At 41.8% G+C, this 14,713-nt stretch overlaps 4 protein-coding genes across 6 annotated transcripts in view; 3 read left to right on the top strand and 1 right to left on the bottom strand.

Moving 5' to 3' along the window:
• Positions 1–2,851, top strand: part of LOC106748851 — a 32,893-nt gene extending 30,042 nt beyond the window's left edge. The window contains exons 12-13 of the mRNA XM_014627741.1: positions 342–983; positions 1,424–2,851. Coding sequence (XP_014483227.1) covers positions 342–983; positions 1,424–1,532 — 751 coding nt within the window. The 3' untranslated portion in view covers positions 1,533–2,851. The remainder of the gene's footprint in view (positions 1–341; positions 984–1,423) is intronic.
• Positions 2,852–3,489: 638 nt separating this feature from the next.
• LOC106748869 lies at positions 3,490–6,964 on the top strand. Its single transcript, XM_014627785.1, has 7 exons — positions 3,490–3,573; positions 4,590–4,949; positions 5,041–5,160; positions 5,292–5,389; positions 6,015–6,389; positions 6,472–6,534; positions 6,611–6,964. Exons 1-7 carry the CDS (start codon positions 3,490–3,492, stop codon positions 6,744–6,746), a joined length of 1,236 nt encoding a protein of 411 aa, XP_014483271.1. The 3' UTR covers positions 6,747–6,964.
• A 79-nt stretch (positions 6,965–7,043) lies between these two features.
• On the bottom strand, positions 7,044–11,207 carry LOC106748867 (nitric oxide-associated protein 1). 3 transcript variants are annotated; one of them, XM_014627782.1, is made up of 6 exons: positions 10,959–11,207; positions 9,285–10,687; positions 8,523–8,819; positions 8,132–8,450; positions 7,833–8,050; positions 7,044–7,243 (listed from the first exon to the last, which is right to left on the bottom strand). In XM_014627782.1, the coding sequence occupies exons 2-6, from the start codon at positions 10,579–10,581 to the stop codon at positions 7,062–7,064; spliced, it is 2,313 nt and encodes a 770-aa protein (XP_014483268.1). In that variant the 5' UTR covers positions 10,582–10,687; positions 10,959–11,207; the 3' UTR covers positions 7,044–7,061. The 3 variants fall into 3 exon arrangements, with proteins under 3 accessions (XP_014483268.1, XP_014483269.1, XP_014483270.1); XM_014627783.1 differs by having other exon boundaries at positions 9,285–10,682; XM_014627784.1 differs by having other exon boundaries at positions 9,285–10,621.
• A 155-nt stretch (positions 11,208–11,362) lies between these two features.
• LOC106748870 (28S ribosomal protein S24, mitochondrial) lies at positions 11,363–12,305 on the top strand. The gene is made up of 3 exons (XM_014627786.1): positions 11,363–11,504; positions 11,648–11,828; positions 11,908–12,305. Exons 1-3 carry the CDS (start codon positions 11,481–11,483, stop codon positions 12,195–12,197), a joined length of 495 nt encoding a protein of 164 aa, XP_014483272.1. The 5' UTR covers positions 11,363–11,480; the 3' UTR covers positions 12,198–12,305.
• Positions 12,306–14,713: the final 2,408 nt, after the last annotated feature.

The raw sequence follows: 14,713 nt of genomic DNA, 5'->3' as shown, positions 1-14,713 counted from the left end.
TCCCCAGTGACTATTATATAAGTATAAGACTGTGTATAAGACTTGAAGTAGTCCAAACTGAGGACCGAAACGTTTAGACCTCTTTCCTTTTGTAACACGGACGTTAAAGACAAGGATCAGGTAATTATTCACTGATATATTTGTCATCTTTAATGATAGAACAGGATAGAACAGGACGAAAGTCGAAGAACCTTGAAATATTTAAATCGAAAAGATCAAATTAAAAAAATAACAATTTTAGACCAAACTAAATAATTAAAAATGAAGAATTTGTTTCACTCACTAGCGAGACAAATTTTTACTCCTTCTTTTTCTGGTTCGTTTGTCTCTCTCTCTCTCAGGGCGGACAAGAGTTACGGTCTATACGGTGACGATGTGACCAGCAGGAGGTCGCCGGTCGAGCGAGAGAGATACAGCGAATCCTTGAACACGACGTCGTCGTCGTACGGTCATCACAGTCCGGAGGCGCGGTCCGTCTTCGACCATTACGGCAGCTTGCCGTCCTCCTCGCACGATTCCCTGAGGAGATACGTGAGGTCGCCGACGTTGGACCTCGCCACTGCTCGCGCCAAGTACCACAGCACGGACATCATCGCCGACAACGACATCGTGGGCTCGTACAAGAGTTCCTTGTCAAGGTCCTCTCTCAACGATACCTCTCTCGCGGACTCCTACTGCGGCAGGAGCGTCTCGGCGACCTTGCCGAGGAAATACGGCTCCACCGTCGGCAGCCTGGCGCCGAAGAGCGTGGAGTATTACGAGGAGATCCTGTCGCCGAGCAACGCCGATTACCTGTCGCCGCGCGACACTTGCAAGTCGCCACTGTTGGACGGTTACCTGAGCAGGTACGAGAACGGGTATCACCATAACGGCAACCTCGATCTGCCGCACTACAATGCGGACAAGCAGAGGTCCTACATGGATAAGATGGCGGACGTGGAACTCGGTGAGGGAAACAGCAGATTGCTCGGTGAGCAGAAAAGGTACGGATGAAAATTATGTAGTGTGTTCCAGAATAAAACCGCATGCCGAGTACACCGAGAAGAGATTCTTCTTCTCTCTAAACGACGCAACTACTAGTTTATCAGAATTCCGTCTAAACGATCGTTTTTAAACGAGAACTGTTTAAAATTGTAGAATTAGAGTACTAGGTTGTGTACGAGTTAGGAACGGTGTGAGACGCGCCTTATGAAACCACAAAATATCACATGAATCATGTAGGTTGTTTTTCCTCTACCTAACCAAATATTTATTTTATTAGCTTTAGTCTACATTATCCGCATGTGGTTATTTTCTGGGACACCCTGTATGAAAGCTGTGCGGAAGAAAAAGGAACGAATGAGTTTCTCGACATTTTGTGCGCAAGTTCCTCCAAGTACGCGAATTATATATTGCGGCTAAATGAAAGGACCCATTTTTTCAGAAACATAAAGCAACGTCTCAGCGAAGCGAGGGATACGTCTTCGACGGCTGCGGATATCCTGTCGAATTTGTCCGCCGAGCAGAATCAGTATCTTTCGGACGGAAAGTAACTTAAGGATGTAAGGATAATACCGAACGCGTCTTACTACTGTAGCGATTTTATAATACGGATATATATCGATGAACCGCATCCGAATGTCTCGCGCTATCTTTATCATGGCGGTGATAATAGTCAGCGACGGCAATGAGAGAGAGAGAGAGAAGGGAAGAGGATCGTTAAACGACTCTGAGACATATCTGTGGTCAGCTACGTTATTCGTTGCGATACAGAACCACACATCTCTGAGACATATCGTTATATCGAGGTACGTCCCTGAAAAGTTTCAGCACTATTGTTTTAGATACACGTTTCCCAATCCTTTCCGAACCGGTGATTCTAGTCCGAATATCGTCTGTTACGTCTGTGTGAATTGTTTCACCTAAAACGCAAAATTGAACAGAAAACTCAGGACGATCTTCCTTTCGCCGTCCCGGATCGGGAAGGATTAGGATTCACAGAAGAATCGAGAAAGTCAATTTTTTATCGAGAAATTTACTTTGAAATTTCTCAGCGTCTCGTCGGTAGCGGAAGACGATCCGCGTCGAAGATACGCGCGTCTTCTCCGTCTGTCTGAACTGTGAGAATCTCTGGCTCCAATATTTATAGAGATATAAATATAAAAGTCGGCAGCTAACTATAGCAAAGAGAATAACGTCGGGCGTTTCGCGTCTCGCTCGATGCTGCAAGTCAGACACCCGTCGTTAAACCCACGAACCGCGTCGTTTTGAATCTCGCGTTTGACGTCACTCTCACTTCGTCGGTCTAACTCGCGATCGAAAGCGTGTCGACTGCTTTAATGAGTTGAAATCGTGTGCACTCGTAGCTGTTTTCGATTTTCTTGAGGAGAGAAAAAAAAAGTTATACCGGTTGGCTCGTCAGCCCGCACCTATTGCCATAATTGTGTTCACGGTGTGTCGCGAATGAAAATGATTTCTAGATTTCTCGTAGAGCTCTGTAAGTAAAGCGAATCTTCCAAAGCAAGCCCACGTCGTGAGCGAATCGTCGACGGCGTGGTCGGCGAGCAACGACGAACCGTTCGAAGTAGCGTGACGCTTTAGAGACGCAATGCCAGACTCAGTGCAGAGGAAAAAAAACAACGAGTGGCGCTTTAGTTCCTTATACTACTACGAGTATCGCCTTATATTTATGAGAACAATTTCTGGTTGGATCGATCGGAGATCACGAAGGAGAAAGAGGGGAGGGGAGGGAGGTGAAACAACGATGTTACCGGCCTGGGAAACCTCTGACTGATCAGCCACGGTCTTCCGCTTGTTATGTATGTGTTTTCTATTGATATACATATTTTAAAATAAATATCAATACTTCAAGTATCACTCGTACCATCATATTATTGCTCCTTAGATACTTTATGCATCCTTGCTCCTTAATGCATCCATCTTGCACTTCCATGTATTTGTCAGTTAGGGACTGCTCTCGTTCTTTTATGATCTTTTATGACTGTTATTCCCATATAAATAAATATTATTGCTTTTTAAAGCGATTTCTCATTGAAAGTATCAATTAAAAGTGGAAGACATTTCCATCATCCACGCGACCACTCGTGTTGCATTTAGGTATGCAACTACTCCAGGATTGATGAGAAAAAATAACAAAATCCACTCGAAATAAATTTTTCACATGTATCATTGAATCATTGATCCCGTTTGTTAGCAAAAAGTAATTTCAATTAGTTGTTCTATCGGCTGAACTTGGAGAAAATTCAATACCAATGTTGTGCCGCCGTTTCCTGGCAACAAGAAGCACTGTGGCGGCTCCCCGAGCAAGATGACATAGGCCGCCGGAGGTGTGCGTGGTTTTTTTGCCGAGACGAGTCTCCGGATAAGCGCGGTCTGGACGCGGACACTTGGCCCGCGCGAAAACCTGCACGTCGTTCGTCATCGTCATGAGAGTACGATCGGAATGCGAGATCCACGAGTGCGAATCTGTGCGACGATGCCCGTGACCATATGATCGACTGTCACGAATTTACTGTCAATCCGAACATGGCAGGCAGGGCTTTCTGCGTCAAGATACATTTGGATATACACGCGGTACATACGTGTCGTGGATTCCAACGCGTCTCTTGAAATTTCTTGGAGCGAGATGTCACTTGAAAAATAGAACGAGTTATTTAAATTTGAGACGATTTCTCATTCATGTAGAGTGGATGCTTCACTCTGAATTGTTGAGTGGATATTTTCAAAATCGAAGAGTGAATCAGATGTATCTTATCGTCGCAGGAACGATTTCATTCTAATCAATAGAAATATTTATTTGTATAGTTAGTGAAAAGTCAGAATCTACTCTAAGCTTGAGTGAAATATTCACTTAGTCTGGATCTACAATAGACGCAGTAAGCTTTTAACTTTTTGTTCCGAATAATAAAATGTAATGTAAATTCTGACAAAAAGCGTTTCCCTTGCTATCAGAATGATAAGTAATGATCCTTTTGTGATCGAACTTTAGGAATTGTAATATCTAGTAGCGCTGGAAATGCTTTTTGCTAGAAATTATATTATAATTTAGTGCTTAGAGAGCAAAAGACTAAAAGTTTTCTACATCTATTGTAAATTCACCCTTACAATTTCTAACAGCAAAATTTTCACTCGTATCGAATGAGATTACATTCCAAGAAATTTATAACAAACTTGCTTATCCATACTATACCGAATTGGTGCATGCCGAAGACTTTCATATATGAAGCAATTGTTATATAAAAAGGCATATAAGCATTTCGAACAATTAAATACCTGATAATGACATTATCACGTTATTTAGAAAAAATATACATTAAGTATTTTTATTTTATCGTCAAAATACTTATGATACGCCATTGTATTTGGATATTTGGGCCTATGTTTTGAAGTGTCTTAAATGTGGGTTATCAGTCAATCGGGTGGTTTTTTATCACCTTTAGAGGCACTTTTATCAATAAAAGAGTGTTGAAAATGTAAGCCTTTGTGTAGGCCTTTAGTGTTTACTAATCCGGTGTAGTAATCGAATCCGCTATTGGAAAGTAACACGAAGGATTGTGAAATCATTCTACGTGGAAAGTCGCGCTTTTTAGGTGACATGTCCCGGCGTCTGGCTGTGTCCAAACGGCAAGGTGGCCCTGCGGATCGACATTCTGAACTCCTGCGCGGAATCCCGCCGAATAAGCCCGATATTCCCGCTGCTGTTCCACGACAGATTCGCCTTCAGCAAGGTATTCACACGGATAATCTCCTTGGCGGAGCTACAGCGCACTTTGGAGCAGGAGTTTCTCTACGTGGAACTGATACAATGGGTCACCGCGAACGGTCGCGGCGTCACCCTGGCCACGTTCGAGACGAACTTGGCGGACTTGCTGTACCCAGCGCCGTGTTTCAAAGGTTTATTGGCCGGTGTGGATGTAGACCTACTGATGGAACCGACCAAGTGCTTTCCGGTACGTTTTCTTTCGTCGCGCATCGACGAGAAAATTCGATCCGACTCGCGAGACGAGATTCCTCATCCGTTATTTCTTTTCGCGTATTCAGGGTATCATAGCGCCCAAAATCGAGGTGTCCACGAAAACGGTGGTCGAGGAAGTGCCGAGCCCCTGCGACACAAGTATGAGCAAATGTTATGTCGTCAATCCAAAAATGATTAACTCTAAGGTACTTCACAGATTACGGCGGTCGAAATCGGTGAATTAAACGCGCGCGCCGTTTGATTCGTTTCTCTTTTTGTACATTCGTGTGTGAATTGGGAGGACTCGTCGCGTTTCGCATGCATTGGTATGTTTCAGCAAACTGCCACGTGCGGCCAGAGAAAGAGGCCGGTTAAAGGTATCATAAGGCAACGAAGGGTATGCCATACCAAGCCGAGATCTCAGAGCAGCCGACCGTAAGTTTTACTGTCGAACGTTTTATTATTAGTATTATTAATATAAATTAATATATATTTATAAAATTACACACACACATACACACACACACACATACACACACACACACATGTAGGATATTATATATACAAGGTATCCAAAACCTCGTGATCTTAATTCTAGTCTTCTCTAAGTAACTTGGAGACAAGTTTTCCTCATTGAAAATATCGCAGGAAAATTCGTTATTCCTAACGAATTTTTAAAAAAATAATGGTTTTTTTTTCTATTTCGTCATTTTTTCATTCAAAGTTAGGTTTGTGAAAATTCCCGCTTTTTTGATCGCTTATAATATCTTGGAAACTATTGGTGCTTGGATGCTTTCGCTGAGGGAAAATTAATTTTAAATTGTTCAGACTACCTCTCAGTAGAATTGAGATCGCGCAGTAACACTCTATGGCTGCGCTCCAATATTCACTGCCAGTACTCAAAGTCTATGATATACGAGTATACTCGTACGTAACATGAACTACATAGGTTTTCAGCGCTAGCAGTGAATTTTGGAACACAGCCTCTCTGTGTGTACGTATATAGAATTAATAAAATATATATTTGCCCATTTCTCTAATATATTACATACTTTCGTAGATATCGCCAGAGATCGAGTAGCGTGGGTGATCCTCATCAATATCAGTGTATCACGAGTCATCGGACAGGACCGCGTCAGGATCACCAATGTTATCGCAGGAAAGATTCCGCATGTACGCCTCGATCGTGTCCGCAGAAGCCAGTCACGTGTGATAATAGCCATATTACGGACAATTGTCCGGTTTGTTTGAAGTATAATTGTTACTTTTCTAAATGCCACGATTCGGCAGCAGCTGGAGGATCTTACGCCGATCCTAAACGAAAATACAGCGATACCGCGCATCATCACAAAAGTCGGCCCGATAACAGTGTGTGTTGCTGTGTTTGCGGGCCGAGCAACGCATCCGACACGCGAGAGGAACCAACGATGTCGCTGTGAGTTCATCGAGCCGAGTCTCTTTACTTACATTTTTCCTTACACGCACGATATCACTGTGCCACTTATTGTGCGTTACAGGTTGCACAAAATAAAAAATCTCCAGAAAACCAGGGAGAAACTGTGCGCCGCGGAGGTGGACGAGTAAGTAGCCTGCGAGTAAAATTGTCGTCGCGCGCGCACTCGAAAATTCGACACTCGAACTCCGGAAATGTTTCAGCGTAACGGACTGCGACTCCTGTTGCGAGTTCACGCGAGATCACGACTCGAGTCAGGGTTTCTACAAGAATCTCGAGAAATTCTACAAAAGGATGTACAAACAAGCGAAGATACGCGCGCAGGAGGTCGAAGGTTGATGTGATATCTGTGTTCTTGCGCTTTGGATCTTCATGTGGACCCTTGTATTTGGAAACAGGTTCGATCGACGAAAGTTTTGTTCGAACACAGTGTTTAAAGGACCCCGTGTGGCACGAGCAGTTGTGATTGGTGATTCGTCAGTGTCGAGCAATCAATTCCGAGCCGAGTACCGGTTGTCGCACGAAATAAATGTGGATGAATCGATTACATATACAAATGTCGGAAGGAGATGTGTATAATGTGGGGAAAAGAGAGAAACGTTTGGTATATATACATATGAATGAAACACGTGTGGAGATTATTCTTTCTTTTTTTTATGTCTTAATATACGCTGCTCGTCCGACCTTGTACGTCGGCGTGGATGGAATCCGATCGCCGCGCAGGCCAACGGATTTCATCAGGAGTGCTGGCGTTCTGAGGTGTAAGCCGCGACCTTGCGGGCTCCAGGCCCTCAATAAGACACGATAGTCCTTCTCGGTGCTGATCGCCATCCACCCTATAACAATCGCCAAATTATTCCGGCTATAAAATCGAAAGTCGAAGCGCGAGCACGAGCTTCGTGCATTTTGACACAAGGTTACATTAGATTATTTTTGTTGCATCAGATAATCTTCAGGATTACCACAGAAAATGAATTTTGAAATTTCCTGACTCTTCCATTGTTTTCCAGACGACAGAATTTCCCATGAGCAATATGTAATCTTAAACTTTAATGTTTGGAAGCAGTGATTGCAGGAAAGCTTATGTTGTTAGGAGAGCAACACAAGCTTAAAAGTTTAACGACACAATCCTGAATGCAAATTCTGACCAATAAAAAAATTAATGAGTATCGGAAAAAGAATACACATTTAAGGAAATTGCGAGCAAAGTTCGAAATTTCAGATTTCTTCTATCTTTCCCTGGCATTTTTTCCAATTTCTACGATTTTTCCCGGCTTTTCAGGTCTGTGGTAACCTGATCTTATTATATATCTTATACATCTTATATATCTATTCTTATATATATATAATCTTCTTATTAATATTAAGTTATTCTTGTTAACTGTTATTAGATAGCCTTTATTATCAGATTATTATTATCATTACCTGCGCTTGATAAAACAACATCGGCAACCGATATGTTCTTCCCGATACCGGTGACTTCCATCTCTTTGGATCCTAACGCCGGCCAGTGTTTCAGTCGGTCCGGATTGTTCTCAGGCACGACGAAGGCTTCCGTGCTCAACAACTCGTTGTATACGTCATCCGCGTCCACAATTCGAGTTAAAGTCACCGGCAACTTGTGGCTCGCAAATATCGTACACCTACACGACAGTTACACGCGATCATTTTCACCATTGGCATATCCTCGGAGATACATCGACATCACGTCTACGCGCAGGTACCTGATAAAATCGTCGCCCTCCAGGAAATCCAGTCTACCAAGTCCGGCCAAGAATATCGTCTGACTCGGTTGCAAGATGAACGTTCTCGGTGCGATTGTCCGCTGCGGCAAAACCAGCAACAGTTCCTCTGTCGTCAGTAGATCCAGAATCTGATCCCGTTGAATGGTGCCGGGCGTGTCGTAACACCATCGGCTGTACTTGTACTTCCTGGTCTCGTCCAAGCAGAAGTTCTGCATGCTCGTGTTGTACTTCTTCATGATGAGCAGGTTGCCCTTCGGCTGGACTTCGAAATTTTGCGAGAAAGTTCGGCCGATGTGACCTAAATTCGGAGTGTATATATTTATTCAGGGAGAACCAAGAGACGATCGGTCGTTCCCGCCCGAATGCGTACTTTGCAACGTAACGTATTTCAGATTACGCGTCATCTTGAAATCATTGATTCTAATCTCCTCTTCGGCCTTTGACTCCTGCCTCTCCTCCTTCAAACGAATCATCCTCATGTAAAGTTGCCACCTCTGCGGGTTCATAATGGGAAACTTCAGTAAGCGCAAGGTCGTGCCCGGCCAGGGGGATACGGTGGCGCGTTGTATGAGATCCACGGCCTGCACCATGCAATAATCGGACTGCAATAGAGCATTGAATAGCGAGGACTTGCCTACGTTGGTGCATCCAATCACGTAAACGTCTCCTAGAGATTAATTAATTGATTATATAATTAATACACATTTTATTTACTTAATTATATATAACTATATACTAGTGTGTTTGTGTGCGCGTGCGTGCGAGTATGTGTGTATATATATTTTTATTCTTAATAAGACAAATATGCGCATTTTTCTTTTATTGTTATATATAATTATAATTCATATATAATATATACAAAGTGTCGCAAAAAAATGTTATCACACTAATGTTCGTTATAAACATTGAAAGCAAATTGTACGATATTTAATAAGCACTTTATAAACAATCAAAGTGTAATAACATCTTTTTGCGACATCCTGTATAGTATATAACATGAATACTACATATATTAATTATACATACTATATATAATTATATGTATATACGATAATAAGAGGGAAGCATTTGCGCATTTTTCTGGAATGTTACAAAGAATAACAGGAATAATATTTAGGGCAGACGCGTTTACCTTTGTACTGCCACTGACTGTACAGTTTGTCGATGAGCTCCTCTATGCCGTAGCCGGTTTTCGCGGATATGAGCCCCACATATTTGATACACTTCTTATCGACCCCCATATTCTCTACGGCCCTCGAAAGGCACTCCTTAACGTGAGTGAGGAATCTCCGCGAGTCCGGAGGCAACAGGTCGACCTTGTTGCCCACGACGAACACCGTCGTGAAAGGGTGCAGCACGCTGTTTATCTCCGGCCATATGCTGCACGGGAAGTCCGTGAGATCGACCATCAGAATCACAGCGCACTTCTTCGTCTTGATAACCTTGAGAAGCTCCGCAAACTCCTCTGGCGACACCTTCACCTCTAACATAGCATTGTAGTACTTCAGGAAGTGGCACCGTTGACAGATCATAACTTGCTGCTTGTGCTTGCTCTTCTTCAGGAAGAGCTCGGACGGCAGGTAGCCCGGTAAAGCATGATCCTTGCAATGCAGCAAGGCGCCGCATCCGCCACATGGTACGGAGCTGACGCTGGATTCTGGATCCGGGGTACCATAGTTGCTGAGCCACGTTTTCTCCTGCATCGTGTCGTCGAATTCCTCAAAGTCGGCCATCCAATTGAACGGGACGTTCGACAGATCTGTCTTGTAAGACACGTTTGTCTGTTCTTTCATGTATTCATCCAGCTTGAGCTCCTTGCCACTGTTTTCCTCGGTGGCATTCTTTGCCTCCAGGTATTTTTCATAAAGGCTCCTGTACTTCTCATTCAACGGTAACATGCTCTCGTCAAAATCGATCTCAACAAAATTGCTCTTGCCTGTGTCTGTGCTGCTGTACTTGTCCGTACTGGCGTACGGCATGTGCACGGGTCTTGTTATATTTTCCCTCGGATTTGTATGATCTTCCTGTTTATCTTCCTGTTTATCTTCCTGCAAACTTTCGTTGTCTTTGACATACTCGTCCAAGAATATGCTGTAGACAGGTTCATTCACGAGTTTATCAACCTGCAGTTGTTTCTCGATGAATCTGAGCTTCTTGTTCCATATGAAACGTTTCAGAATACCTGGTTTCACATTGTCACGGTCCAGGTAGTCACAATATATTAATTTCTCACGGAGCGCCTGGACTCTGGGGTCAGCTGGCGATTCACTATTATTCTTGGCATCGAATTTTGTGGAATAACTACATGTCCGAACTAGATCCTTGTAATTGTCCTGATAGGTTTTCAAATGACAGTATGTGTTACCCATATAACTCCTCTTGGTGAAATGTTTCTCAAGAATTAATCTGACACTGTTTGTGGTTAACATTCTGATGGTATGTGTTCCAATTCGATATGTATTGCGGATTCTGCGTACAGGATAATGCCTTGTGGTAAGTGTAATCTTTGCACTTAGCAGAGGTACTCAAGCTGTCCTTAAAAGTATTCAGTGAAAAAAAAATGAACAGTGCTATTTAAATTACAGAAGAGGAAAAGCATGCAACATTTAATGAAGCTAGTTAAGATGAAAGGAAATGTCTAAAAATTGACACATGGAAATTAGCAACAAGTGTTGATTAGAAGAAATGTTGCCGGCTGGCTGAAAGGTTAGGTTTCTTTAAAATTTCATAATTTCTTCTCACAATATTTCTCATTTAGAAGATAAAACTTTGATTTGCAAAGGTAAAATTATTATCTAGGACTTACGGGAAAATTAAAAATTATAACTTTTGTTGGATATAGTTTTATGCAGGTGTAGTTTCAATCGAATTGCCATGAAACCTGTTCCGCTCGGATTTTCATTTTTTCAGCAACATAATTCATCGTCAAGTCAGAAAAATATTTATTCCTTCTTAATAAATTAAAGATGAAAGTTTATCCGAGCTACACTGTTCAATCATGCACCCGACGAGTTAAAGATTCGGTTACTCGATCGTTGAGTTGTACTACTTGACCAATAAACAACGGAGAAAAATTCGAGAATAGCCACAAGTTTAGTTTTAGAACGTTTTCTTCGACGCGCCCTCTAGAGAAACGAATTTCTTTCTGACAAAATATTTATTAATTCATGAAATTTTCGCTACGAGCCGCCACCGATTTTAAGGCTGAATCGAGCTCGTAATATGGCTACTCAGTGTTCATTGTGTCACTGTGGTGTCAACAAATCAAGTAACACTTTATAATTTGCGGTCAATTAATTGAACGTCGAAGTGCCGTCGCTGCAAAATAATGTCACTACGACACATGAAAAATGTACTGAAGTTTGGCTTTGCGAATTATATCGAGAATGAGTTTCTTCTTTCTTTCAATAGAATTTCCCGTCATAACCTTTCCGTAACGACACGTTACACGTTATTTTGTAGCAAAGTTGACAATTTTACTTCGATGATCCTCAGGTACTACCCGTCATTCGACAAATCCCCACACAGAGACACTTTCATGCGAGTGCGGTCGTCAACAAAACCCAGTCTGGACGTTACAAAGTCACAATCAACAGAGACAAGCCACTGACGTATGAAATGGCATGTCCGCCTCATTTTATTGCCCATAAGAAGTCTTGGAATGCTTGGAACACCTGTAAATAGTAGTAGAATAAACCAGCTTATCGATCCCCTATACTCTGACTGAGCTTATTATCTTTCTGTTAATATTTTAGCAAACATTAAGGATGGCAACAGACCTTCTGAAACAACTATAGAGGATATGTTCATTCGACATTTCATGAGGGGTACTTGGCACAATTTGTTCGCAACTGAAGTTATCATTAAACGACAGCACAATATCATTAGGATAGCTGGAATAATCAGTCGCACCATAGCACCCACCAAAATATATTTTTTAACTGGTTATACGGAAGAGTTCCTGAGTTATTGGCTGCAATGTCCCGTCAAAATAGAACTGGTAACCACTAATAGAAAGGAAGATTTAATATTTAAGTACATATAAAATGTGTAAATAATGTAAATTAGATTGTACTATTGCAATATATCATTTGTACTGTTACAATTGACTTTGCACGGTACAAAATAAATTTTAACATGATGTGTCACATGATATGGCTTTGTCGTAATTTCACTGTTATATATAGTTAAATAATTCAAAAATGTCTCTTGAGACTTTCCTTAAACTATTGTATGCTCGTGAAATTTTTAATCAAAATATTGATGATAAATATGTACGTGAAAGATACGCGTATATTGCATAAATGCAAGTATTGATAATTACAAAAATGTTATTTAATTAATTATCAGTTGTTTTAACGAACATTTTCCACGTTCGTTCGGTTTCTCGCGGGTGCGGGGAAGGCAAAGAAGTCACAAGAAGGACTGCCTCGTGCTTGTTTTATTCCTTGCACTTATCTTCCATTTATTTTGCATTACTTATATAATAAATCGTTACATTCGGTCATGACTCAAACGCAGCCCATATACAATCATTGCATCTTTAATAAAAAGAGAAATTATATAGCACACCACAGAAGGAGGGAGGTTCTTTGTCCGGGTGAAAAACTGAAAGGATATTCAAAGAGTAGACTCGACGGAGCATTCAAACTCGTGTGATATAGTCGTAATAATTTTTTATATTAATTCTCTATTAGACCACACTCTCTCTCCTTCGTTTCCTTGTTATCATTTTTCTTCTGTTCTGTTTTTATGCCTTTACAACTCCTATATTTTTCGTTCAGCCATTCAATCAGGACCGTGTATAGCTGCTACATTTGTACTTTTTATTTTTTTCCGCGTCTCATTGTGAGTATATTTTATTCTCTACACACGTGGATGTCCGATAAGGAAAAATGCTATTTATTTTATGTCCGCGCTGATGACCCGCCTCCTCACTGCGTCGTACGTCGCGACCCGGGTACTACTCCGTGACTTTTGTCATCCGGAATACCACCCGGGTATTATTTACCCGATTATCTGTCCGTTATTTCAGATATCATCCAAAATGACGAATAGATAACCGGTATGAGAAAAGTACTATCTGATTTATATCGACAGCGCTAGATGTAATCACAGAATTGGATCCGTACTAAACGCAGAATCGAGACAGAATCGTTTTTACACGCTGAAAGACATCCGTGGCAATTGCACCGATGAAAAGATTAAACTTGCAAATTCGATTCCGAACGCAAACGCGCTAATTTCTCGTTCGTTAATTAACAACGCGCCTTTACTTCGCGCGAGGATCAAGCAATCAAATCGTCTCCATGGCGAGAAATGCCGGTACACCAACACTTCCGCCACGGTACGAATGAATTTTTTAAAGAGAAAGAAGAGAGAGNGAGAGAGAGAGAGAGAGAGAGAGAGAGAGAGAGAGAGAGAGAGAGAGAGAGAGCTTACACGAAACCTGATTGAACTCGCGGATTTTTAAGCGCTGAGATGTAATTGATCTTACGACGGACGCAACAATTGTGTTCCAAGGTCTACGACGTTTTTTTTTTGATCGCTCTTTTTATAAAAGTACAGGCTGAAATGTGCTGTGCTCGTCTTATCCTTATAATATCCTAATGTAACTGGTATATCTTCTTAACTATGGAAGTCAAATTGTGACGCTGTATCACGCAATGCTACGTGGAATAATAATAACTTTGGGGTTCTCGACGTGCTGTTTCTCATATTCTTTTCGACGTGAAATTTCGCGGACTGAATCTCGTGTTGTCGTTTTCTCCAATTTTATAAAAATTTTTAGCGCATCGCCGCGATGTCCTCGAGGATATCCCCTTGTTTTTCGTCGGATGCAAAGGGCGAGTGTGTGTCTTCCTAAGCGGAAGGATTTAAATTCCTTTTCCCGTTATCTTTCGTTCGATTTTGGCGCGAACAACTTTCGAATCTTCGCGACCGCGCATTATTCCACGCCAGATTGCGCGTACAGCATCCTTCTTCTCATTTACGTTTATGCATATATGTTATCCTTAAGTTACGATCCTAATCGTAGATTATTGATCGAAATTATATCGAGAGTATAACGCTAAACATTCCAAGCGATAGAACACAGCGTTCACATTGTACAATAGAGACTTGAAAAAAATCATTGCTATCTCCGCCATCGCGATTCCAAATAAAAAGACCTACTTAACATTAAAGTGATATATCTAAAAGAAAGAGAACCAAGAAGAGACCGAACGCGCTGCTGTCGTGTAAGGAGCTTAGAGGATGGTAAGAAAGAAAAAAAAAGAAATCAATGGTATTCGGAGAGAAGAGAGTGCGTAACACGCACATACGCACGCGCATACGCACGTTTCCCCGAGAAACCTCACAGAAGGAGTTGGAAAAGTGGTGTCGGAAAAGCAATTTAACGGCTTGTCGACAACGTATAAGATAAAGATTACGCTACTATTACACGCTACACAGAGTTTGATGAATCCTCATTGATGCATAGTCGGCTGGTTCATTCGCTCGACACCTCGAATATCGGCAGATAATACTAGTTTATCTTCGACGCGATCTAGAGCGAATTCG

Source organism: Dinoponera quadriceps, unplaced genomic scaffold (assembly GCF_001313825.1).
Source record: "Dinoponera quadriceps isolate SergipeBrazil2010 unplaced genomic scaffold, ASM131382v1 scaffold1889, whole genome shotgun sequence".
In the NCBI taxonomy this organism is placed as follows: Eukaryota; Metazoa; Arthropoda; class Insecta; order Hymenoptera; family Formicidae; genus Dinoponera; species Dinoponera quadriceps.
This window is presented reverse-complemented; position numbering and strand designations above follow the sequence as displayed.

Bases quoted from the DNA above. Each gene is read 5' to 3' on its own strand.
- LOC106748867 (XM_014627782.1), bottom strand. From the start codon at position 10,581: ATGTTAACCACAAACAGTGTCAGATTAATTCTTGAGAAACATTTCACC. The intron at 8,820-9,284 runs GTAAACGCGTCT...ATTAATCTCTAG, and splicing joins CAGTCAGTGGCAGTACAAAG to GAGACGTTTACGTGATTGGA. The intron at 8,451-8,522 runs GTACGCATTCGG...CTCCGAATTTAG, and splicing joins GAAATACGTTACGTTGCAAA to GTCACATCGGCCGAACTTTC.
- LOC106748869 (XM_014627785.1), top strand. From the start codon at position 3,490: ATGATCGACTGTCACGAATTTACTGTCAATCCGAACATGGCAGGCAGG. The intron at 3,574-4,589 runs GTACATACGTGT...CGCGCTTTTTAG, and splicing joins TACATTTGGATATACACGCG to GTGACATGTCCCGGCGTCTG. The intron at 6,390-6,471 runs GTGAGTTCATCG...TGTGCGTTACAG, and splicing joins GAGGAACCAACGATGTCGCT to GTTGCACAAAATAAAAAATC.
- LOC106748870 (XM_014627786.1), top strand. From the start codon at position 11,481: ATGTCACTACGACACATGAAAAAT. The intron at 11,505-11,647 runs GTACTGAAGTTT...GATGATCCTCAG, and splicing joins CACTACGACACATGAAAAAT to GTACTACCCGTCATTCGACA. The intron at 11,829-11,907 runs GTAAATAGTAGT...TTAATATTTTAG, and splicing joins TTGGAATGCTTGGAACACCT to CAAACATTAAGGATGGCAAC.